Raw genomic sequence first — 26564 nt, forward strand, 5'->3', positions numbered from 1 at the left:
TGTCATGATTCTTAGCAAACTGTACACCAATTTTTAAAAATTAATTGCTTATGTTTCTTGGTGTTTAACACTTTTTTCCCACTGCAACTTTGTAATTCAAAGTATGCTCTAGCTGACAATCCTAGTATGTTATTTACTTAGCCACCTTTAATTGGGGAGGGAGAGTTTCAGGTTTGCTTGGTAATTTCTTGTCTGAGGGATATTATAGGTACCTTGGTGGTGAGTGTCAGTTGGATATTTGTGAGGAGATGATTAATTCTGTTATTTTTTTCTTCTGAACTGAAAAGTGTGTTAAATAGCTATACTAGTGCTGCAGGAGCAAGGTATTTACATAGATGATGAGTGAAATAATGCAATTTCATTTGTCAACAAACAATATTATTTCAAATAAAAGGGTAAAATTGTTCAGAAAATGGGAAAAATAGAAACAATTCAGATTTGACATCCAAGTTTTCAAATCATCTTTATATCTAAAATCTTGACAGTTAATAGTCTGATGGAAACCAGTCATTCTTTCTGAAAATATTTCTAGCAATGTGTATCTAATAATATTTATTATATTCACACCATCTTCTACAATGGTTGGGTTTTTCACACTGTCATGTAAAAACTCCAGTCTGTTCTTCCAGTTTTGCCATTGTATTTGCATTTCTTATGATGCTCCTTTGCAGCACCGCTTTTGCAATATCTTAAGAACATAATTAGAAGCAGGAGTTGGTCTTTCAGTTCCTCTTGTTTGCTTTCTCATTCAATAAGATTATAGCTGATTGCTTACCTCAAGCCACTTTCCTGTACTAACCCCCATGTCCCTTGATTCCCTTTAATATTTAAACATAAATTGAACTCTCATGAATCTGCTCAGTGATTGACCCTTCACAGTCCTCTTGGGTAAAGAACACCAAAGATTCATTACCTTCGGGTGAAGAAATTTAATTTCCTTTTAGTCATGAATTCCTCCTTATTTGGAGACTGTAGATACCTCAGCCAGTGGAAACCCACTCTGCCATTTTCTTCAGTGTGGAATCGTCTCTCAAGCCCCATGTTTGTTGCGTTCCATCTAAAACATGATCTCTCACCTATTTTTCAAAACTGTTCTCTTATGGCACTCATGTACACTTTTCCCATTGGTATTTCCTGCTGTCCCTTTCCAGTGCCCCCCGCGAAAAGCCGAGGTAGGAATTGGGATGTAACGCACTTAAATATGAGATACTGAGCCTCGTGTTAACCCTCTTCAATTTTTCTTTCTCCCATCCTATTTCCTTAATGAAACAAAAGCGTGCATTAGTAATTGATGTCCTTTAGTTATTTGAGATCTTGTTATTTTATTCATGATTTCCCTTTCTTAAAACGTTTTGTTAAAGTTGTTTTAGTGTCCGTCTGCCTCTGATTTTTCAGTTTAAAATGTAGTTTTCTATTTTCACACATGCTGACATCCGCTGTGTAACTCCAATCATTTTTCTGATTTTGTTTGACTTCCAACACTTGTAGTTCTTTGTCTTTAGTTATCTTCATGTTGTTGCTACAAACTGCTCAATTGAACATTTCCAATGTTAGTTACTGGGGGGAAAATGTAAAGCAAAAGACCTTTCATTTTTACATTCATCATCTTTAAATCAGCTAAACGAAGGTAATTGAATTATGTGACAGTGCGATTTAGCTCCAAACAAGGTGTTTTTATTTTAAGCCTGCTGTGACCTTTAGGCGTATGGACATGGATAACATGATGACTTAGCTGGGGAGGTTCTCTTTACTTTTGTTAGGACTTCTTGTTGTTTATGTTGAGCTTTCATTTTGATGGGGCCAAGAGATAGCTGAGTGCTGCCCCAGGAGGGGCACCTGATTGTTGTTTGATGATCCTGGAGGGGCGGAGTGTCCCTTTTGGTCCAGGGGGCAATTTGGAAGCCCCATGGTTTGGGCTCGCCGAGTGCAGGGTGTGTTGTTGAGGGTAAAGGACACTATCTTCCTGGGAGGGCTGTCAGTGTGCTCGCCAGCCTTCAGCTGAACTGCAAGGGTGCACGAAGTTTGTACTGAATCGTTGGGGGGGGGAGGGAGGAGAAGAGGAGGCCGCTCCCTCTGCCTGCGAACACTGCGGTGTTTCTGGGGCGGGACCCGGGAGCGGCCGCCCTCTGTCACTACGTGGCAGAGCCCTCCGCCATATTGACAGCGTCAGCGGAGCCGGTTACTGCAGTAACGACGGCCGAGGTGGCTCTCAGCCCGGGGACTCTCGCCGGTAGGTTGTTGCTTTCATCCACACCAATGTTTAACACGGACAGCGAATGGAGGCCACGGCCGGGCCGCGGCCTCGCATTTACCGAGCTGTCAGCGACTTGGGCTTTTTGGGGCTGCGTGGAGCCCGGGACAACCCAGCGCAGGCTCCGGGCTGCCTGGAGCCCGGGACAGCCAACCCCTAGCCCGGGCTCCGTGGATCCTGGACAACCCACCCTAACCGGGGCTGCGTGGAAGCCCAGGACAATCCATTCCCAGCCCGGGTCTGCGTGGAGTCCCGGGATCACTCAATTTGTACTCCAGACGGTGTGCATGCAGACTCGGACACAAGGTATAGTGAACATTAGCACCACTTGCATAGAGATCCGAGCAGGTTAACGCATAAAAGCTCATGGATTAGGGTTCCCCTACAGATGTTTGAACAACTAGATGGCCCTGCTGTCCGAGCCGGCATTTATCCATCCCTCTCCCATCTTCATTTCACCTCATTAAAGAAATTAATCAGGTTAATTGCTTTATTACTGGTTGTGGAATTATGCCTTCTAGAAATTTTTTGCTGCATTTTCTATATTACATAAGTAACTATATTTTAAATGAAACGCGATTTGGGCCTTCCGAGGTCGTTTAGTTTTGTTCTAATGCTGTTCGCTTTATTGATGGGATACATTGTGCTTTGGGACTGAAAGATATGTGGTTTTGTCGCCTCACACGTTTACCGTAAGTGCCTTGTATTACATGTTAACAAAGTGTTAGTTTTTAGATGGATAAAATGTAGGAGAGAAAATGCACAGTTATCTTGAGGAGAGAAACTGTCGTTGAGGTAAATTTAAAAGGCAGATTATTAAGTAATCCAATGGAGCTTTATAATGCGTTCAAACTTGACTATCCGGTATCTTGCTCATTCTCTTAAAGTAATACTTTCACACCTATCTCTTCAAGAGGATGTCTGGTTTTCAGTAATTTCAATTTTCTAAACTTGGTAGTGGCTATACGGCTTCCCAAATGCACAGCAACTGCTCTGATCAATCCCCAACACCTTTCTCCATATTATCATTGCTTTTCTCACATTTACCTTGCACATAATGTCTAATACAAGTAAATTAAGAGAGTGAGTAACAGACAAGGAATAGTATTAGATTTCCTCAAAATTAATTGGCCAGCAAGTTAAAGGAGATGAACATACTGTGACACCTTTCTAACCCAGAATGCAAGAATAAGGGAAAATTTGTCAGCAAATCTAGTAAATGAAAATGAGCTAGGGTAGGTATGAATAGAGAAACATCCAAGCAATCATGACAAAAATTTAGGATAATAAATGGAAAAGGACTTGAGTGTGACAAAGGTCAAGAAAAATGATCTTGATGGGCTGAGAATAGAATTTGGGGAAAATAAAATGGACCATAATATCATTACATGTATGTTGAACAGTAAAGGTAATGAACAATGGAGTTATACAGCACAGAAACAGGTTCTTCAGTCCAACTCATCCATGCTGACCAAAGTGCCTACCTGAGTTAATCCCATTTGCCTGTGTTTGGCCTGTACCCCCCTAAACCTTTCCTATCCATGTACCTGTCCAAATATCTTTTAAATGTTGTTATTGTACTCACTTCTACCAATTCCTCTGGCAGCTCATTCCATACATCCACCACTGTGTGAAAAAAGTTACCCCTCGGGTCCCCTTTAAATCTTTTCCCCCCTCACCTTAAACCTCTGCCCTCTAGTTTTGGGTTCCACTACCCCAGGAAAAAGACCGTGACTATCCACCTTGTCTGTACCTCTCATGATATGATAAACCTCTGTAAGGTCACCCCTCACCCTCCTTCGCTCCAGGTCCCAGCCTACCCAGTCGCTCCTTATGACTAAAGCCCTCCAGTCCTGGCAACATTCTTGTGAATCTTTTCTGCATCCTCTCTAGCTTGCTCACATCCTTCCTGCACAATGATGACCAAAACTGCACACAATATTCCAGGTGCCATCTTATCAATATCTTGCACAGAGTAATATGACATCCCAAATTTAGTACTCAGTGCCCATCTGATGAAGACAAGCATGCCATATGCTGCCTTCACCACCCTGTCTACCTGTGTCGCCACTTACAGGGAACCATATATTTGTACCCCTTGTCTCTCTTTTCAACAACACTCCACAAGGCCCTGCCATTCACTATGGATGTCTTGCCCCGGATTATCTTCCCAAAATGTATCACTCTGCACATGATTGAGTTCAATTCCATCTGCCATTCCTTTGTTCACTTTCCCGGTTGATCTTGATCCTATTGTAGAGCTAGACAACCTTCTTCTCTGTCCACCAACGGTTTTGGTGTCACCTGGAAACGTACAAATCGTGCCACCTACATTCTCAGCCAGATCATTAATGTATATGACAGAGGACCCAGCACCAATCCTGCAGTACATCTCTGGTCACAGGCCTCCAATCTGAAAAACAATCCTCCACTACCACCCATTGACTTCTTCCACCAAGCCAGTTTTGTATCCAATTGGCTATCTCACCATGTTATCTAACCTTTTGGACTATTTTCTGATTTTTTAGAAAAATAGCAGACTAAATACAATACAACATCATGGTTGAATGAATGCAAAAGGGAAAAATTGAGGGTAAGGAAAGGAAAAGATAATGGAGAAAATAGTAACAAGATGACATAAAAATAGATTAGAAGGAAAGTTAGTTGGGAAGGCATGGAGGAATTAATATACTTAATTTTTAAGGAAGATGAAACAAAATAATAAAACTTTCTGCAAGTACATAAGTGGAGGGGATATTACCCTCAATTCCTTGATCTTTCTAATATTTATCCATCTCCACTTTAAATATATCTAATGATCTGGCCTCCACTACCCTCAGAGACAGAATTCCAGACATTCACCACTTCTGAGAGAAGAAATTTTGACACACCTCAGTTTCAAATGACCGACCTATTATTTTTACAGCAGTATCCCCTTGTTTGTAACTCCCCCACTAGTGAAAACATCTCAATATCTGCCCTGTTATGTGTTTGAATAAGGCCACCCCTCATTCTTCTAAACTTGAAAGGAATACAGACCCAAACTCTCTAGCCTCTCTTGACTGGACAACTCTCACGTTGCAGGAATTAGCCTGGTAAATGTCCTTTGGGCTGCCTCCAATGCTATTATTTCTTTAGATAAGGGGACCTATTTTAATAAGAGCCAGGGATGAGATAGCAAAGGCATTATTATATATTCTTAATAATTCACCAAGATAAGATTAACCTGGTGGTTAATTACTACTTCTATTTAAGAAGGGAGGCAGACAACTAAATTCCAGTCAGAGCATTGGCAATAGTAAGTAAATTTATGGAATTCTACTATAAGAGAAAATAGAAAAACATCTAGAATTATTTTTTAAAGAAGGACACAGAAGCATGAATTCTAATGAAGAAGATTGACTAATCTTGCTGAAGTTTTGAAGAGATCTCAGAGAGAATGGATGCAGATGTAATTTATCAAGATTTCAAAAAGGCCTTTTGATAAGGTGCCACATAATAAGTTGAGAGCCTGTGGAATCAGCAGAAAGGACGGCAAGCTGCCCAAAAGAAGCAAAACAATGATAGAGTATACCTCTTCAGAGAGGCAGAAGCAGGCTGTAGTCAGCTCAGTCTTTGAACTGCGATTACATTGTCTTTATTTTCTTACTTGCAGACTTTGTGAAATTAGGAGGGACAGAAAATGTGGAGGTTTATTATTAAAGTGGACAATATGTGTATAATTTGTAAATGAATTTGAATATAGTTAATTGTGAGACAGTTAATTTTGCTAAAAATCATAATGCCCTGCATTCCAGAGCAAAAGAATCTGGATGCAAATGTTGGAGCATAGGCCAGAATGGTTCTTACAGAAGACTGGTAAGCAAAGCTGAATTTGACTTTAGTTTGGACAGCAGAGAGTGAATTTTTCAGACCAGAGGATGGAAAATACACTTGTTCACCCTGGATCTGTGCTGGGAATAATGCTTTTTCTTTCTGATAATAACAGCCTGGAAATGGATACGAAGGATAGGATTTCAAAAGTTACACATGATAACAGAAGTTGGAAACATCAAGGAGGATAGTATTGGAATTGGTTTATTATTGTTACAGTGAAAAGCTTTTGTTTGTGTGCCGTCCAGATAGATCATTCCATAGGAGGTAGATCATAACTCGAGGTACGTACATCGAGGTAGTAAGAAGGAAAACAGAATGCAGAATATAGTGCAGGTGGACTGATAAAGTGCAAGGGCCACGACGAGGTAGATTGGGAGATCAAGAGTTCATCTTTTAGCATACGAGAGGTCCGTTTAAGAGTCTGATAACAGGACCTAAGCTGGCAGAATGAACAGATGTAATTTAATGCAGGGAAGTGTGAAGTGATATATCTTGGTAGACAAGGAGAAGAGAAAATATAGACTAAATGGAAAAGTTCTAAAGAATGTGTATGTTCAGATGTTGGGTATACACATGCAAAAATCTATGGAAGTGACAAGAACAGTTTTCGCATATATGGGGTTCCGGGCCTCATAAAGGCATTGGAGAAGAAAAGTGGGGAGGTTATAGTGAATTTTATGGTTGGGTATTGTGTCCAATTCTGGGGACCACACTTTTGGATGGATGTAAAGATCCTAGGGAAGGTGTAGGGAGACTTATTTGAATATATCTGCGGATGAGGGACATCAGCTCCAAGATTAGACTGAAGAAATTAGGATTGTTGTTCTTGGAACAAAGAGGAGATTTGGCAGATGTTAAGAGGGTCATGACAGGTTAGACCTGTCGTGACCTTCAGGAGGAAGCAGTTTCCATAAGCATACCAAAACTCTGAGATGATAGTTATCAGAAAGTGATGTCTCTTAAAGAGAAGGCCTTGGAATGATCCAGTGGAGGTCTTTAAAACATATTTGTTTGACAAACACCGAGGATTTTTGGACTTGTGGGAAAGAGCAGAACTGGAGGCCATTATTATAGGATAGACAAGGTATCAGAAAAGCAATTTTAAAGATGATGAAAATATTGAACTCTCCCACAATATCTACTTGAGGCAGGTAATATAAATGTATTCAAGGACAACTTGGATTGTCATATGAGAAACCAGGGAATGAAGGGAAGAGTGCTAGGATTATGAGAAAGGATCACAGCAGGATTGAATAGTCGCACGGAGGGGTTGGAATGACTGACTTGTTTTTGTGCTGTATTTCCTTGTAAGACCAAAAAATTGGGACTTTATAAACATTTCAAGAACAATTTTTTGGCAATCAACTGAACGAACATATTTGCGCTAAAGAATATCACATATGTTCTTTAACTCATATAGATGTGGGATGGACATTTGCTTATGCTCTGTGAATCAACAGTCTGGTGTGGAAAAAAGAATACACTTCTAGGTGAGAGCAAATTTAGAACAGAAAATTCCCAATAGGTCATGTTTGTTTAAAAAGGTATTTCCATTTGAAGTCTCGAGTGAATAGAAATTTCAGTTTACTAACAAACATGTTTTTGCAGAACAGCACTTAAGGCTATTTGACACAATGAAATAAAACTTTGAACATATTTGAAAATCTTCCAATTTCAGGCTGTCACTAGATTGCAAATGGCCGACTTATGGACACCTCTACATACAAACGAACTCCCACAATGTTATTAAATTCAAAAATCTAACATATGTAGATATGTTCTTTCCTGCGAATGGCAGAAATCGTTTCATCTCTCTCTCCACTTTTAGTAAATGTTCTTTCTTATCAGTCTTGTGTGCTTTTGATGCCACTCATTACAATACTGTGGAGGTATGGTAACTGAAGTTATGATAACTTTTGGTGCTTTTTCTAACTTGCAGACTTATAGATGTCTGTAAAAATGCTAAATTCTGTTACCAGATCAAATTTATTGGGAGAATCATGTCTGACCTACCCAAGGCCTCCCATTCATGATCTTTGTGGTACTTTGTACAGAAGATCTTCACTTGTAAATTACAATCAGACTTCAGGTGGTAGAATCTGAGACCCAATCCCCAAATCATCCCTGCAGACCTTTGACACTACTATGATTTTCAGAGATAGTGAAGACAATTTATAAACAATCAAAATTAACAAAATCACTTAAATAAGTTTAGATAACATATATTTTCACTTAATTATTTATGAGTAGTTTAAAGAAAATTGGGGATCCCATTCAAATGCAGCTTGTATGCCAGATGTCCCTGGCTGCAGGTCTCTCAGCTTGAAACATAAGAAACAGAAGCAGAAGTTGGCCAATCAGCCCTTCAACCCACTCCACCATTTAGCAAGATCATGGCTGATCTAATCTTGGCCTCAAAGCCATTTTGCTGCTGTCTCCCAATACCCCTCGACTCCCTTGTAGTTGAAATGTCAATCTCTGCTTTGAATATATTCGATTATCCTACTTCCATGGTTCTCTGGGGTACCAAGTTCCAAAGAACTGTAATCCTCAGAGAAGGGTTTTTAAATGAGCAATTCCTTATTCTGAAACTATGCCTCCTTGTTTCAGATAATCCCTCTGGTTGAAACATCCTTCTAAAAGCCACCCTGTCAATTCCATTCAGAATCTTCTGTTTATATAAGATCACTACTTTTTCTAAACTCCAGTGAGTATAGACACAATCTGCTCAATCTTGCTTCATACATCGATTCCTTTAGACACAAATCAACCCAGTGACTCTTCACTGCCTCCAGAGCAAAGTTATCATTTTTAAATGTGGAGACCAAAACTGTACACATTACTCTCGCTGTGTAAGGTTCATCAAAACTGCTGAAATTTATACTCGATGAATCTTGCAATAAAGGCTAATATTCCATTAGTCTTCCTAATTACTTGTGCACCTGCCTTTTAACTTTTTGTTTTGCACCTGCTTGAGGCTCCCAGAATACTTTGTAGTCTCACTCCATTTAAATCACAATTTGCCTTTCATTCTTACTTCCAAAGTGGATAACTTTACATTTTCCACAATTTATTCGATTTGCCAAGTTTTCACCAATTCACTTAACTTATCTGTATTCCTTTGCAGGCTTTTAGTGTCCTTCTCACTACTTACTGACCCACCTGTCTTTGTGTCATCAGCAAATTTGGCCATAGTACACTGGGTCCCTTCATCCAAATCGTCAGTATGTATTAAAAATAGTTGAAGCTCCATCACTGATTCCTTTGGCACCCCAATAGTTACTGATGATCAATCTGAAAATTATCTATTTAACCTGACTCTCTGTTTTCTGTTAGTCAGCTGGTGCCCTTTCCATGCCAATATACTTCCTAAACCCATGTGCTTTTATCTTGTGGAGTAACCCTTTATGTGGCATCTTATAGAATGCAGTCGAATACACTACATTAGCTGGTTCTCCCTCTTCCACCTTGTTTGTTACCTCCTCAAAGAACTCTAGTAAATCTGTCAAACATTATTTCTTTTTAATAAAACCAGGCTGACTGTGCTTGATTGCCTTATGGTTTTCCAAATGTCCTGTAGTTACCTTCTTACTGGATTCCAGCATTATCCCAATGACAAATATTAGGCTATTTGGTCTTCTGCTTTCTGTTTGTCTTCTTTCTTAAATAGTGGCATTGCCTTTGTGGTCCTCTGCAATCTTTCCAGTATCCAGGGGATTTTCCTCAGTTATTAACAATGCATTTACTATCTCTGCAGCCACTTCCTTTAATACTCTGGAATGCAGGCTGTCAGGTCCAGGAGATTTGTCAGCCTTTAGTCCCATTAGTTTGCCTTGTACATTTTTCTCTAGTGATAGAAATTGCTTTAAGTTCCTCCCTTCTTACAGCTACTTGATTATTCACATTATGGGGATGCTTTTAGTGTCTTCTACTGTGCAGAGTGATCTAGTATAATTTAGAATCTCTATCACTTATTTCGTATAATTAATTCCCCAGTCTCTTCATCCAAGGAACCAACATTTACTTTAACTATTCTTCTTATTTATATAAAGTCATCCTTTGCTAGTTTCTGATTATTTCCCAATTCTCTGGCCAACCATTAATCTTTGCAACACTGTTTGCCTTTTCTTTCTATTTGATATCATCCTTAACTTCCTTAAGAGGTGGACTCATGGCTGGACTGACTGCTAAGTCTAGCAGAAGAGCCAGTATCAGGCCTCCAGTTTGTCTCTGATTTCTTTGTTGCATTGCATTTGAGCAGAAGTCAAAGATGTTTTTGATTGGATTGACGCAATAACAACTCCATCACGGGCACAACCGTCCCTGCCATCGAGGACATCCTCAAGAAGTCAGCATCCATCATAAAGGATCCTCACCATCCAGGACAAGCCCTCTTTGTGTTACAACTATTGGGCAAGAGGTACAGGGGTCTGAAGACCCACACTCAACATTTTAGGAACAGCTTCTTCCTCTCCATCATCAGATTTCTGAATGGTCCATGAACACTACCTCGTTATTCATTTTTTGCACTATTTATTTATTTTTGTAACACAGTAATTTTTATGTCTTGTACTGTACCACTGCCACAAAACAACAAATTTCACGACATATGTCAGTGATGATAAACCTGATTCTGAAGAGACTAATGCTCTGAATGGCTAGTTCCAGCATCATTGTGCTAAGTGGTTTGGGCAACTGTGCAGAAGTAAATCTGATCTAAGAAAGGGTGACATGGAGAAGATGGGAATTTTTGGCATTGCACTGGAGGCCTTGGTGTAGGAGGTGCAGATAGATCCTTTATTAAGGGAGACTTCCCCTCCTCCCAAACCAGATATGTGCACAGAAGAGAGTAGGAGCAGATAGCCATGGAGGTCAATGCCAAAAGTCACTTTCTGAGGACATGAATGAGGTTTGTTAAAGTTGTGGGATCTTACCAAAGGAGGAGGTTGTACTGGAGTTCTGTTGCAGATAACTTTGCCGAGCCCTACAATGTGGCAGGCTATGAAGGACTGATTAGTATGAAATGTTTAGTGTGTTGGGAAGCCTACATGGAAGCTTCCAATCAGTGTCAAATGAGCATGAAAATGTATTGCATAAACTGGTATAGAACTTTGTGCAGGGCTTGGATCCCATCCTTTCTGGTATGGTAGTGGTAGCCACCTGCATTAGTACATTTGCAGAACCAAGCAATGTATAGTGTATGATGGCCGCTATTGCAACTTTCATTGCCTCATGTAATGAAGACATGAGCTGCATCCTGCAATGGAAACCCAGTTGAGAAAGGCCAGCTCAATTCAAGCAAGTTCAAACTGCTCCCATTTTGCATTATGAGGTGCAAAATGGCATGTGGGGTTTCATAGCAATCTATCCTTCAAACAGATTTCAAGGAGTTACTTGGAGGAGTGGTAGTTGTTTTACAAAGGACATTTCTGTGTTGCATTCAACCACACTTTGCCCATGGGAAAGACTACAATTCCAGCAAAACCCTAAGGTATCACCATCTGTTGATTTCTGACAAGGGAACATGCAACATAGTTAACTTTTTTTTGAATAGAGAGACTTGGGTGTCCTCCCTTGTCCATAAGTAGAAAGTGATACATAAATATCGGCATCTTCACCCTGGAAAGAACCAGGCATGTAAAGTTAAGCAAGCAGTGATGTTAATGATCATAGCTCTGTGGTTCCATTGTTGCCTTCAACAGGTTGAAGGTTTCACTGAACATCTCCCTTTTGAAGCAGAGTTGTTGTATGCATTGTTTCTTGCTGGAATTCAATTGGATGATTGTTCTCTGAATACGCTGGTTTCCTACTGAGGGTTCTCCTTTTCCACCACCATCTTACGGTGACATGTCCTGGTGTCTGTGCCATCTATTTATTCTCCCAGTCATACAATGTTGCAGCTGGAATTTACAGAAATGCACAATTAGTCTGTGTAGAAACCCCAAAGTCAGCAAGAAGTCCAGCAACACCTGCACTCCAGAAATGTAAACTTGTGCAGCTTTAAAGAACTGTAAAAATGGCAAATAGTTATTGAGTTGTAGCAACAACCAGAAGAAATCAACCAGCAACTAACCTGTTAGTAGTGAATAATTCATGTAATGGTGCTTGTGAGTTTTTCCTCTGCTACTCACAAGGGGAGTTCTGTGCAACAGTATTGCTTGAAGTTGTGTTACACCTGAGCTTGGAGAAAAAAGTTTGCTCCAGCAGTCGAGTTCAAAATCTGAATAACGTGGCCAATTCAGCAAAGTTGATGTTAGATGATCATTGCTTTGATGCTTTTGTCCTCTTGGAGAGGATTGTTCACTTGTTTTGCGTGTATACATGATCACAAACTATGCTCCCTGTAAAATGCACTTTCGGCTTTGGGAGATAACTTTGCAGTATGTGCTTTGGGATAAATGCCAAGCAAAAAATTCTTACGAAGTATCATGATTCTACCTTTTCAGTTTACTCCATATAGTTATATAAGATTTTCAGATTGGGAGGACATTTATACAGTAACCCACATTGACCTCATTAGCCATATCAGAACCCAGAAAACTAGAGTGGAAACAGGTCGTCCTCAATCTTGTGGAACTGTTTAAGAAGAATATTGTGTGCAGAGGTGGTGACATTTCTTGCAACATACTAATGGAATGTCATATTTTATCAGTGTCCCTGAAGAAACAAAACTTCTTTATTGCATAATCTAAAGCTATACTATCATTAGAGATCAAAGTTCACTGAAAAATACTTAAACAGGTTAGAAATTCTGTTTAATGAGGTGCCAAAGGTAATGGTATACAGTATTCAGGGAGACATGGGTATATGGCTCCTGTTAACCCAGTTAAAGTAGGATCCATCTGGTTGTTCCAGTCATTTAAACAAATGCTAAACATCCTAAAGGATAGGAAATGTCTCTGTTATTCTGAGCACTGTTCTTCTCTCAACCAATGAATAGAAAAGATACATTTGAAAATTATTAATCTTTGTGAAAGCTTGGTATGCATAAAATTTCTGGTAAGTCCAGCACAGTTTTCTTGATCTGTTTGTTAAAAGTTCAGCAGGGTTCTGTTCTACAGTACAGTTCCAGGAATGGTTCGCCTGTTCCTGCTTACCCACTCTATTGCCCTCACAACAATCTCCTCATTACTATGATGCAAACCAATTCTACTTCCCATATTTTGGGTAATTTAAGTTGTCACTGAGTTTGAAATGACAAAGGCCATCAACCACATTTAGGTAGAATAAATATTTCAATGTATGGTAATGTTTCATGTGTTGGCAGAAGGGCCATAATCTTGATCAGTTTAGAGTAAATAGATTTCTCTATTTACATAGTAGAGGGAGAGTACCACAGTCATTTGGCACAATATATGTTAAGTGATTATAAAGGTCATTTCATGAGGAAAGCTTGAGGAATTTGACTCTTATTGCTGATAGTTTTTATTGCTGATAGTCTGATAGTTCATGTAAAGCATTCTTAAACATTGGACATAGAACAGAAAAGCACAGGAACAGGCCCTTCGGCCCACCATGTCCATGCTGACCATGATGCCAAATTAAAATCCCATCTGCTGTACATGATCCATATCTCTCCATTCCCTGCATGTTCATGTGTCTGCCTAAATGCCTCTTATATGCCACTATGATGTCTGCTTCCACCACATAAAGTGCTAATGCAGTTTTTGAATGGGAGCAAAAATCTATAATTTTGTATTGACTTGAATGTATTATCAGAATTTAAAAACTGAAATTTACTTTTAACAATATTACTAATGTATTGATACTTATCTGGCTGAATAAATTCAGATTTGTGAGCTAGATGCTTGCTCTTAGGGTTCACCCTGTCACGGGTATCAGGAGATTTGAGACAAGTCTGACACTCAAGCTTTAACTAGCTTAGGTCATGCCACAGGGAAAATAATAATGTTAAAACTGATGTGGTGTAATTTGTGTTTTCTTATAATATTCAGAATACAACTTATTTGTAATTTCATTATGACACTTTTTAAAAAGTAAACAGATTAAATTATTTTCTTTCACAGATTTAAAGTTGCCAGGTAACAATGGCAACTTTTATAGAGTTCATCCAACAAAATGAAGATCGGGATGGTGTTCGGTTAAGCTGGAATGTTTGGCCTTCAAGTCGTTTGGAAGCAACCCGAATGGTTGTTCCTCTAGGTACCTTGTTTACACCATTAAAAGAGCGACCTGACTTACCTCCCATTCAGTATGAACCTGTACTCTGCAGTAGAGCAACCTGCCGTGCAGTCTTGAATCCATTATGGTAAGTCAGTTATAGATGTAAAGTAAATAGCAGAAGATTAACTTGCTCATAGAAAACACCCACTGCAGCATGAATAGTAATTCATATTACGGCATTGGATGCTTTCCATAATTAAAATATTTTGCACATTTTGTTTGCAAAACGTTTAAATTATGGAAAGCATATAATGTTGCAAAAGACTGAAATCCATCCCTTGGAAGGTTGGATTTCTTTCAGTCAAAGCAATTTATATGAGTAGATGAATAGGGGAAATAATTATAAATGCTTGAAAACTGAAATGAAAGCAAAGCATAAGGGCAATATATAGGTCAGTCAACACTGATAAAGAGAAAAGAAACATCTTTGAACATTATGTTTCTGTAAGCTAGAGTAAAGTTAACAACCCATTAGTTTATAATTTTAAGTCTTTGACATTGCAATACACTTCACATGGGCAAAGTGGGTAATATAGTGAAGAATGGTTGATGCCTGTTCTTGTCCAATGACCCTCTTTGATAATTGGGGTTTTCCAACACTTGCAGATTTAGCTCCTGCCTGAAATATTGCCAGTTGAATCAAGGTTTGTTATGATGGTTTTAGAATTTTATCCTGGACAGATCCTGTTTAAGTCATTTCCTTTAGAACAGAAAATTGGTGACAGTTATTGAGGAATCTGAAAATTTTATTTCTGCTTCTCTGTATATGGAAGAAAAACTGAGTAAAGTGCATGTTTCTATATTATAGTGGAGTTTATGTTAAGTGATTTTTTTTGTTTTTCCCTGACTGATTTATTTTTCTTCTTGTTGCACTTAGTCAGGTGGACTATAAAGCAAAACTGTGGGCTTGTAATTTCTGCTATCAGAGAAATCAGGTAAGTTTTTTTTGTGGGTATTTTGTTGGTGTTTCACCACAGTGTGTGTTGAACATAGAACACTATAGCACAGTACAGGCCCTTCTGCCCACAATGTTGTGCCGACACTTTGTCCTGCTCTAATATCTATCTAGCCCTTACCTCCCAAATGTTAGCCCTTCCCTCCCGAATGTTAACCCTTCACTCCCATTTCTCTATCATTCATGTGGCTATCTGAGAGTCTCTTAAATGTCCCTAATGTGTCTGCTCCCACAACCTCTGCTGGCAGTGTGTTTCACGCACCCATCACTCCCTGTGTAAAAAAAACAAAATACCCCTGACCTCCCCCTTATACCTTCCTCCAGTCACCTTAAAATTATGCCCCCTTGTGTTAGCCATTTTCGCCCTGGGAAAAAGTCTCTGACTGTCCACTCCATCTATGTGTCTTATCATCTTGTAGACCTCTATCAAGTCACCTCTCATCCTTCTCCTCTCCAAAGAGAAAAGCCCTAACTCACTCGACCTATCCTCATAAGACATGCCCTCCAATCCCAGCAGCATGAGATACTGTATAACATGAATATATTTTACATGAAGTGTTTATGATGCAACTCTAGCTCATTTGGCCAGCTTGGCAATTATTTGCATTTAGTAAAGGGTTTTAGATATATATATTCAACTTTTTTTTTGTTGAGAAGATTATGTTGTACCTCACTAGGTCAAAAATTTGCATGAGTAAGGAGAGCATTTTCTGTAAAACAAAAAGGTATTTTTTTAAATGTGGCTTTTAAAATACTTGTTTTAAGTTTTCTTTTATATTTTCTTACATAGTTTCCACCTTCCTATTCTGGGATATCTGAAATGAACCAACCAGCAGAGCTTCTACCACAGTTTTCCACAATTGAATATGTAGTTCAGGTAAGACTTTTGAATCACTGTTTATACTTAGTTGTACTTAGCATAAGTGTATTTTGTCCAATTTACTGAAATAAATACAAATGAAGACAAATGAATGTTCGATTAAATAGCATTGCTTTATCAGTACGACTTTTTCAGTTACTGCATTATTTATTATGGAGACTTAAATTAACCAAAGCTTTTTTTTTCTTCGACAGCGTGGCCCTCAAATGCCTTTAATCTTTCTTTATGTTGTGGACACTTGCATGGAAGATGAAGATCTGCAGGCCTTGAAAGAATCCATGCAAATGTCCTTGAGCCTTCTGCCACCTACAGCTTTGGTTGGTCTAATTACGTTTGGCAGAATGGTGCAGGTTCACGAGCTTGGTTGTGAGGGTATATCTAAAAGTTATGTCTTCAGAGGTACAAAAGATCTAACAGCAAAGCAGCTTCAGGTAAGCAGTAATGCCAGGGTAGGAACTAGAAGCTGATGGATTAATGACAATGCTTTTGGTTTTAAAGCTTTTTCTTCTAAAAACAAGCTAAGTTATTTTCCTGATCACCAGGAACAACCTCTTTTCACACCTCTTTTTAGAATTTCATTTTTATCAATTCAGTTACATGTTATATTTTTATATAGTATATTGTGAGAATATTTTATGGGAAAATTATTTTCTAAATCTTTGCATCTTCCTGAATGCAGTGTTGTTATGGGCAGCTTGTTCTTCTACAATTCGATCAGTGTAAGTTTTTTTTAGTCAAATAATTGACATAAGCTGCTTGTCCTCCTTGAAGCAGTGATGAAAATTAATTTTGAATTCATGTTAATTTTTCTGTGAACATGTGGTTCCCCATTATTGTGATTTTTGAGCAAGTAAACATCACTTGATCAAAATACTTTAAGGAGACTGATCTTATCTGAGGATAAGTATGCCTCTGCCAAGGCACTAAAGGCACGTTAGCTGAGTTGAGTAGTAGTTTAATAGGTAGCTCTTTTTTCCCTGAGTTAAAAGACTATGGCTTCATTTGCCACTCATGGTATTCTTCACTGTGTTAAGACTAGGACAGCATGAAAGCTTGTGTGTGTGTCAGAGAAATATTCTGTTTGTTTCTGTTAGTCCCCTTGTAATGTGTCTTATTAAATGTATGTATGAAGTTTTACTTGGAGAGCAGCTGATCTGTAATGGAGAATAAATTTTCTTTTGTTCCGAACATGAGGAAATATTGTAATACAACCTAGAATGGTAACCAGAGCTTTTACATAATGTTTATGAGATTAATTGGGATCTATTTTGAATAAAGAAGATTTCCATTAACACGGAAAGTAAGTTCTCAGTTTGTTGTGAATCACCTTGTATTAGCTGTTAGCATCAACTCCTTTTAATGAAAGGTTGAGCTCGTGCTGTTTGGGAATTTGAATATAAACTGAATACTGATGATTATGTTTTGAACAAACCTATTTGCTGGTCATTAATTCAGTGGAAGAAGTAAATGCATTTATTGTATGGTTAATAGCATTAAGTTGCTTTATTTTTTTAACAGGACATGCTGGGATTAACCAAGCCATTAGGTGCCCAAGCAGGTCGTGGACCTCAAGTTCAGCAGCCTCCTCCGTCCAACAGGTAAAATTGCATCTTAATTATTTAACTTTACAGTAGGGAGGAAAAAATCTTGAACCATGAGATGGAAGGCCCTTTAGATGCCATTAACAATCTTAAGTGCAGCCATTTCCTACTGTAGTAATAAAATTATCAAACCTTGGTTAATACTAATATACTTGAGGAGAATCAATTAAACTTGCATTTGAATGTATTTTAAAAGTGGGCAAAAATGTATTTGGAATTATTTTGATTTAACAGCAAGTAGGAACATGAAAATTCCATATTTTGCATGATCAACATAACTGGTCATTTTTGGAGGGTGGGTGAAAGTCTAATTTCAAACAAAAGGTGCAATATATTTCAGTAATACTCTACATAACTTTAACATACTGTGTTCTGAGTTAGATTTTTACAATTGCACTCAATTCCCATAGCGCTGCCCTGCAGAGTGCTGATTCATTGTAATGCCCTTGGTCCTGGATCTGAGCACTCATGTGCTTATCTGTCTCCTCCCACCCCCCTCCCCCCAGCCATTCTATAAAGAAGACAATTGGTTGCATGTTGCTGTACCAGGAAACTGGTCTGTAAACCTCTGCTTCTGCTGCCACTCCCACAGCAATGAAACAATGATCCCATTGTCATACTCCTTGGTAAGGAGTGAACCACCAATGTGCAGAGGGCTGTTTGTGAGGGCAGAGGTGAGCAGTGCGGCTGCTCAGCACTGAGATAAGAGGCTCATTGTAAGTGTGGGCATTGTTTAGGACTGTGGTGGCTGCTACATAGTTGTCAGACTGCCCGAATCCTTTGGTCTCTCTCGTCACTTCTGTTGGATGTTATGGACGTGCTCTACCCCCCTCTCTTTGGCTGTGCAGCTCTCCTCAACTGAGAGATTTCCCCATAGTAATACGTACAACAGCCTACAGCCACAAGAAGGATCGTAGACTTGTTCCACCAAAGGAGGTAATTCAACTCCATCACTTCATCACTTGCTCTCCATCATTTCAACAACTTTCAGTTCCCCGCTCCGACTGCCTTATTTTCACCATGGACATCCACTTCTTTCCCCCATTAGGAAGACCTTAAGGCTCTCTGCTTTTTTCCTGACAACAGACCCAACCAGTTCCCCTTCACCACCACCCTCCTCTGTTTGGCAGAACTGGTACTCACCCTCAACAACTTCTCTTTCAGCTCCTCCCACTTTCTCCAGACCAAAGGTGTAGCCATGGGCACTCGCATGGGCCTCAGCTATGCCTGCCTTTTCATTGGCGACATGGAACAGTTCATGTTTCAAGCCTACACCAGTAACGCTCCCCAACTCTTTCTCCGCTACATTGACAACTGCATTGGTGCTGCTTCTTGCACCCATGCGGAGCTCGTCAATTTCATCAACTTCGCCTCCAACTTCCACCCTTCCCTCAAATTCACTTGGTCCATCTCCGACACCTCTCTCCCCTTTTTTGATCTCTCTGTCTCCATCTCTGGAGACAGATTATCTACCAACATCTTTTATAAACTCGCTGACTCCCACAGTTACATTGACTACACCTCTTTCCACTCTGTCACTTGCAAGGATGCTATTCCCTTCTTCAGTTCCTCTGCCACATCTGTTCTCATGATGTTGCTTCCATTCCAGGACATCTGAGATGCCCTCTTTTTTTTCAGAAAACTGAGTTTCCCCTCCACTACAATTAATGCAGCCCTCACCTGTATCTCCTCCATTTCCCACACATCTGCCCTCACCCCATTTCCCCCCCAGACATAACAGGGATAGGGTTCCCCTTGGTCCACCTGCCATCCTACGAACCTCTGCATCCAACACGTCATTCTCCACAACGTCCGCTATCTCCAACGGGATCCCACCACCAGGCACATCATCTCCCCTTTCCTCCCCTCCCCTCTACACTTTCCACAGGGATCACTCTCTCATCGACTCCACTGTCTGCTCGTCCCTCTCCATCGATCACCCTCTAGGCATTTATCCCTGCAGCCGTGCAAAGTATACACCCCCTCCCTCGCCACCATTCAGGGCGCTAAACAGTTTTTCCCAGGTGAGGCAGCACTTCACCTGTGATTCCTTCGGTGTCTTTTAATGCATCTGGTTTTCCCGGTGTGGCCTCCTCTACATCGGTGAGACCCAACGCAGATAGGGGAACCGCTTTGTCGAGCACCTTTGCTCTGTCCACCGCAACAGCCAGGATCTCTCAGTGGCCAGCCATTTTAATTCCACTTCCCATTCTTACACTGACACGTCTGTCCATGGCCTCCTCTACTGCCACGTTGAGGCCAGACGCAGGTTGGAGGAGCAACACCTCATATTCTATCTTGGTAGTCTGCAACCTGACAGCATCAAGATCGATTTCTCTAACTTCCAGTAACCACTCCCTTCTGTTTTCCTTCCTTCCCCCCCCACTTTGTTTTCCCTCATTCCTGTTGACCCCTTCTCTTTCCCCTCCCTTGCCCTCACGACCTGCCCACCTCCTTCCCTCTATTCCAAGGTCTACTGTCCTCTCCTGTCAGATTCCTTCTTCTTCAGCCCTTTACCTCTTCCACCTATCACCACCCAGCCTCTCACATCATTCCCTTTTATTCCCCTCTCCCCCACCTACCTACCTACCCCTCTCTCACTGGACTCGCCTATCACCTGCCAGCTTGTGCTCCTCCCACTACCCTTTTATTCTGGCTTCTGCCCTCTTCCAGTCCTGATGAAGGGTCTTGGCCTGAAACATCGGCTGTTCATTTCCCTCCATAGATGCTGCCTGACCCGCTGAGTTCCTCCAGCATTTTGTATGGGTCATTCAACTCATTGAGCCCCCTTTTCCCATCTTTTCAGATAGTAAACTCCAGATAGTGACATCTTGTTGTGTGATAGCTTTGCCTTATTGTTGTCCTGGTTGGCTGTTTCAAAATTACTTTGAAGCCATGTCTTCTGGTTCTTCACTAATTGACCCACGTGCTTCTATGAATAGTTTATTTCACTGTGAAGAATTTGTCAGATTACTTTGTCCTCCCATCACACTCCTTATTTATTGGGAAAGCTGCAGGATGAGATGATGGGATACCTGTCACAGACTACTTTAATAGCTTTATTTGTCTGATCCGTTGAATTTCTGGTTAACGATGACTGCTAAAAATGGAAATACTCTGGTTGTAAGGCCTTTTGCATCTTACGAATTTTAATAATAGCCTTCTAGTTCTGCGTGAAGATTATGAAAACTGGCATACCATGAGAATTGCTGAAATGGTGAATACACTGGTTCTGATATAATTTCTTCTTTACAATTCTTGTAGCACTTCAAAAGTTATTTGCAAAGTGGAAACTGATATGACTTTAAATTAGCTAGAAATTGAACATTTAGTTTTAACAAATCATTAAAAAAATACAGAATTAATGTTAAATTCGAGACTAACTCTTTCAAATGTGATAAATTATTTTTCATTTTAAAATATATTCAAGTAGTAATTAGGATCCCAATTTCAATTTTTTGAATAAGGAAGAACATACAGCTTCAGTGATTTGAGTGGAGTATTAATCATACTTCAGAATTTGTGCTTTGAATGTGTTTCAGGACTTGACCAATCATTCAGTGCTGGTGCTAATATATTTGTATGTCAATACATATGGATATATATCATTTTTTATTATATTTGGACCTACTAGGAACTTCTGGGAACATCATCATACACTTTTGTCATAAAAAGTGAACAGGACAGAAGTGCATTTAATGTTACTTGAATCCTGAGCCTGCCTTTATGTCTTGATGTTCAAGTATTTATGCAAATCATTCTTTTAATTTAATACTAACCTATTCATGCACTACTTGAGAAGCTGAATTTAATGTCTTCATTGAGCAGTGTAGCAGTTCTGAAGTGCCTGACATACTTCATTTTCAAACATTTAACTTGACAGATTTTTGCAACCCGTTCAAAAAATTGACATGAACTTGACTGATCTTTTGGGAGAACTACAACGTGACCCTTGGCCTGTACCACAGGGGAAAAGACCACTGAGATCAACTGGGGTTGCTCTGTCCATTGCAGTTGGTCTATTAGAGGTATGAAACCATCCATCTTTAAAAAAAATCTAGTTTTTTAAGTAGGCAAGGGAGCAGTTGTACAGTAACATTAACTCAGTTGAACTTGTTGCAACTGTATTCATTTTCACAATATGATGCAACATGCTGGAAGTGTAACCTAGATACATGCCATTTTTAATATGCTGGTGGTTTATTCAAACAATATCATAGCAAATTGCAGCTTCCACCTGTCTCTCTCCAGCCCTCTCTCATTCTGTGTTTTGGATACAAAATCTCTTTAGGTTAGCGATCTTGAATAAATTGTTTTGTTTAAACTGTGTCAAGACCTCCAATATCTTCCACTTCCCAGTTAAGTGTCTAATTCAGTAGTGAGCAAGGTTTGACTCAAGGATCTTCTAAGATTTTATTAGAAATGTGTTTAAATTTCATTTTGCTCCATTTGTGTATCTGTTTAACTTTGTTCCTTTTGCTGAAAGGTTTAGATTACGAAAGGTCAAACTACAGTGATATTTCTGTAGTTGTGTATGGTCTCTTTGAGTTTCTGCTCTTCTGGTTCATAATTTGCATAGCTGCTATTGGGTCTTCCAGATACAATGGTGATCTCTGACTCCATTAGAGTCATGGAGCAACGCAGCGTGGAAACAGGCTCTTCAGCCCAACCAATCCATGCAAACCACGTTGTCCACCTAGCTAGTCCCAATTTCCTGCATTCGGCTTATATCCCTCCACACCCCACTCCTCCATGTACCTCTCCAAGTTCTTCTTAAATGACACTTTTGTACCTGCCCGAAGCACTTCCTCTGGCAGCTCATTCCATATACTCACCACCCTCTGCGTGAAAAAGTTGCCCCTCAGGTCCCTTTTAAATCTTTCCCTTCTCAATCTAAATTTATGTTTCATAGCTTTGGGACTCCCCTATCCTGGGGGGGATAAACCTGTTACCATCCACCTTATCTATGCCTCTCATAATTTTAAACACTTTGATAAGGTCACCCCTCATTCTCCTACATTCTGAGGAATAAAGACCTAGCCTGTCCAACCTCTCCCTGTAACTCAGTCCTGGCAACATCCTTGTGAATCTTTTCTGCACTCTTTCCAGATTAACCACATTTTCCCATGACAAGGTGATCAAAACTGTACACAGTACTCTAAGTGCGCCCTCACCAACGACTTGCAAGCTTACTAATAAGCCTTGTGCATTCACATCCAAATCATTTGTATCAATAGTGAATAACAAGGATCCCAACACCGACCCCTGTGGCACTCTACTAGTCACCAGTCTCCATTCCAAGAAACAATCTTCAACCATCACCCTCTGCTTTCTACCTGCGAGCCAATTTTGAATCCACCTCACTAGCTCTCCCTGGATTCCATGGGACCGAACCTTCCAGACCAGCCTGCCATGTGAGACCTTGTCGCAGGCTTTGCTAGGTCTTCCAGCTCTGTCCTTAAGCAATCACTTACCTTCCAGTCCAGGTGGCTCCACTCCAGGACTGACCAGATACAGCCACTTACCTAAGAAGCATGGGAAGAGGGCTGGGCTGCCGGTGAGGCTGAAGTAGCATGGGTTCAGGTCCCACCCCCCTCTCACCACCCTCCCCCCCCCACCCCCCCCCACCCCAAAGCATACTACTAGCTGACGTCCAAAGAGAACAAAGTTGTTGAACTAAGAGACTGACCTACCAAAGAGAATTGAGGGACTGCTGTGTGCTGTGTCTCACCGAAACATGGCCTACATATGCTTCACCTGACTGCACTATACAACCTGAGGGCTTCTCAATTCACTGCACGGACCATATGGTGTCCTTGAGCAAAGTTAGAAGCGGAGGGACTGCTTCCTAATCAACACCTTGTAGTGCTCAGACGTGACGGTCCTGGCAAGTTCCTGCTCACCCAGTCTGGAATATCTAACTGTGAAGTGTTGCCCATACTACCTGCCATGGGAGTTCACTTCAGCTATCCTGATGGCAGTCTACGACCCATCCCAGGCAGATGTGAAGCTTGATTTCAATGAACTATACTCCTTGGTCAACAGCCTTTAAACAGGATACCCTGAGGCCCTCTTCTTCATTGCCGGTGACTTCAACCAGGCCAACTTCAAGAGTGTGTTTCCAAAATACTACCAACACATCTGCTGTCGCACTAGGGGGCTAAACACCCTTGAGCATTGCAATACAACCATCAAAGACACCTAGTGAGCCATCTGCCCACCCAACCTCTCCACCCACACCTTAGTAAATCAGACCACCAGGTTATGCTCCTTCCCCCTGCATTAAAACAGAAGCTGAAACATGAGCATCTAGTACAAAAAGTCATACAGTGCTGGTCTGAGGAAACAGATGAGCTTCTACGTGACTGCTTTGAGTCAGTAGACTGGTCCATGTTCAAAGACTCAGCACTCAGCCTAGATGAATATGTCACCACCATCATGAACTTTATCAGCAAGCATGTTGAGGACTGTTACCAAAGAGGACAATTTGGGTGTTCCCAAACCAGAAACAATGGATGAACTGGGAGATCCACTCCCTACTGAAGTCTTGGACTGTGGCATTCAAATCAGGTGACCCTGACCTTGACAAGAAATCGAGATATGACCTCCGTAAAGGCAAGAGACAAATCCAGTCCCAGACCAGCTGTCAGTTGTGGCAGGGCTAACAAGCTATAATGGGTTACAAAACAAAGTCAGGCAGCATCACCAACAACAGGACAGCACCATCCCTTCCCGATGAGCGTAATGCATTCTGTGCACATTTTGAACAGAAGAGGAGTGGAATGTCACCAACTACCCTAACAGCCTCCAATGCACCTGAACCCACAGTCATCATTGCAGATGCAAGATCAGTCTTCCAGAGAGTGAGCCCATTGGAAAACAACTGGCCTGGATGGTGCCCCTGGCCGTGTCCTTAGATCCTGTGCAGATCAGCTGGCAGGGGTATTTGCAAACATTTTTAACCTCTCCCTGCTTCAATCTGAGGTTCTCACCTGCTTTAAGAAGACCACTATCATCCTGGTACCAAAGAAAACAAAGGTAACGTGCCTCAATGACTACCGCCCAGTGGCTCTGACATCCGCCATCATGAAGTGCTTTGAGAAGGTGGTCATGATACTCATTAACTCCAGCCTCCGAGACAAACTCAGCCCACTGCAATTTACCTACTGCTAAAACAGGTCTACAGTGGATGCCATCTCCCTGGCCCTACATTTATCTCTGGAGCATCTGGGCAGTAAAGACACCTGTGGTAGACTATTGTTTATTGACTACAGCTCCACCTTCAGTACTATCATTCCAAGCAAACTCATCTCCAAGCTCCTAAACCTGGGACTCAACACCTCCCTTTGCAACCGGATCCTTGACTTCTTGACCAACAGACTGCAATCAGTAAGAAAAGGCAGTAACACCTCTGGCATGATTATTCTCAACAGTGGCACACCCCAAGGCTGCGTCCTCAGCCCCCTACCATAGTGGGCCATGTCTCAAATAATGATGAGTCAGAAGTCAGGAAGGAGATAGAGAGCCTAGCAACATGGTGTCATGACAACAACTTTTTCCTCAATGTCAGCACAACAAAAGAGCTGGTCATTGACTTCAGGAAGGGGGATGGTGCACATGCTCCTGTCTACATCATTGGTGCTGAGGTCGAGAGGGTTGAGAGCTTCAAGTTCCCAGGAGTGAATATCGCCAATAGCCTGTCCTTAGTCCAACCACGTTGTTGCCGCAGCCAAGAAAACTCACCAGCGCCTCTACTTCCTCAGGAGCTAAAGAAATTTGGCATGTCCCCTTTGACCCTCACCAATTTTTATCGATGCACCATAGAAAGCATCCTATTTGGAAGCATCACAGCTTGGTATGGCAATTGCTTTGCCCATGGCTGCAAGAAATTGCAGAAGAGTTGTGGACACAGCTCAGCACATCACTGAAACCAGCCTTCCCTGTATGGACTCTGTCTGTACTTCTCGATGCCTCGGTAAAGCAGCCAGCATAATAAAAGATTCCACCCACCCTGGACATACTCTCCTCCCTCCCATCAGGCAGAAGATAGAAAAGCCTGAAATCACGCACTACCAGGCTCAAGGACAGCTTCTATCCCACTGTTCTAACACTATTGAACGGTTCCCTAGTACAATAAGATGGACTCTTGACCTCACAATCTACCTCGTTGTGACCTTGCACCTTATTGTCTACCTGCACTGCACTTTCTCTGGACTGTAACACTTTATTCTGCACTCTGTTATTCTTCTTTCCTTGTACTACCTTAACGCACTGTTGAAATGATTTGATCTGTATGAACGGTGTGCAAGACAAGTTTTTCACTGTACCTTGGTACATGTGACAATAATAAACCAATTTACCAATTTTTAAAGTCCAAATAGACAACATCCACTGTCCTACCCTCATCTACCCTCAAAGCACACAAAAAGATTCGTCAAACATGACTTCCCACGCACAAAGCCATGCTGACTCCTCCTAATCAGACTTTGTCTATCCAAATGCTGGTTGATCCCGTCCCTCAGAGTTCCCTCCAGTAACTTACCCACCACTGATGTCAGGCTAACTGGCCTGTATTCCCCTGGCTTGTCCTCGCTACCCTTCTTAAACAACCGAACAACGTTAACCTTCGAGTCTTCCAGAACTTCACTTGTGGCTCACAATGAAACAAATATCTCCACAATGGCTTCCCACAAAGTCCGAGGATGTACTTGGTCAGGCCCTGGGGATTTAGCCACCTTAATGGCTGAAAGGCTGCAAATACCTCCTCGGTAGTATGAATGTTCTCCAAAACATCTCCACTTGTTTCCCTTATCTCTT

At 40.9% G+C, this 26564-nt stretch overlaps 1 protein-coding gene across 2 annotated transcripts in view; it reads left to right on the forward strand.

Moving 5' to 3' along the window:
* The first annotated feature begins 1885 nt into the window (after positions 1-1885).
* Positions 1886-26564, forward strand: part of sec23a (Sec23 homolog A, coat complex II component) — a 49410-nt gene continuing 24731 nt past the window's right edge. The window contains exons 1-7 of one of the 2 annotated variants that reach the window (XM_052011386.1): positions 1886-2230; positions 14155-14396; positions 15189-15246; positions 16057-16143; positions 16341-16577; positions 17665-17744; positions 21631-21775. In XM_052011386.1, coding sequence (XP_051867346.1) covers positions 14176-14396; positions 15189-15246; positions 16057-16143; positions 16341-16577; positions 17665-17744; positions 21631-21775 — 828 coding nt within the window. In that variant the 5' untranslated portion in view covers positions 1886-2230; positions 14155-14175. Of the gene's footprint in view, positions 2231-2301; positions 2558-14154; positions 14397-15188; positions 15247-16056; positions 16144-16340; positions 16578-17664; positions 17745-21630; positions 21776-26564 lie in introns of those variants that run through there. The other variant, XM_052011395.1, reaches the window with a different exon arrangement.

Source organism: Pristis pectinata, chromosome 1, assembly GCF_009764475.1.
Source record: "Pristis pectinata isolate sPriPec2 chromosome 1, sPriPec2.1.pri, whole genome shotgun sequence".
Classification (NCBI taxonomy): domain Eukaryota; kingdom Metazoa; phylum Chordata; class Chondrichthyes; order Rhinopristiformes; family Pristidae; genus Pristis; species Pristis pectinata.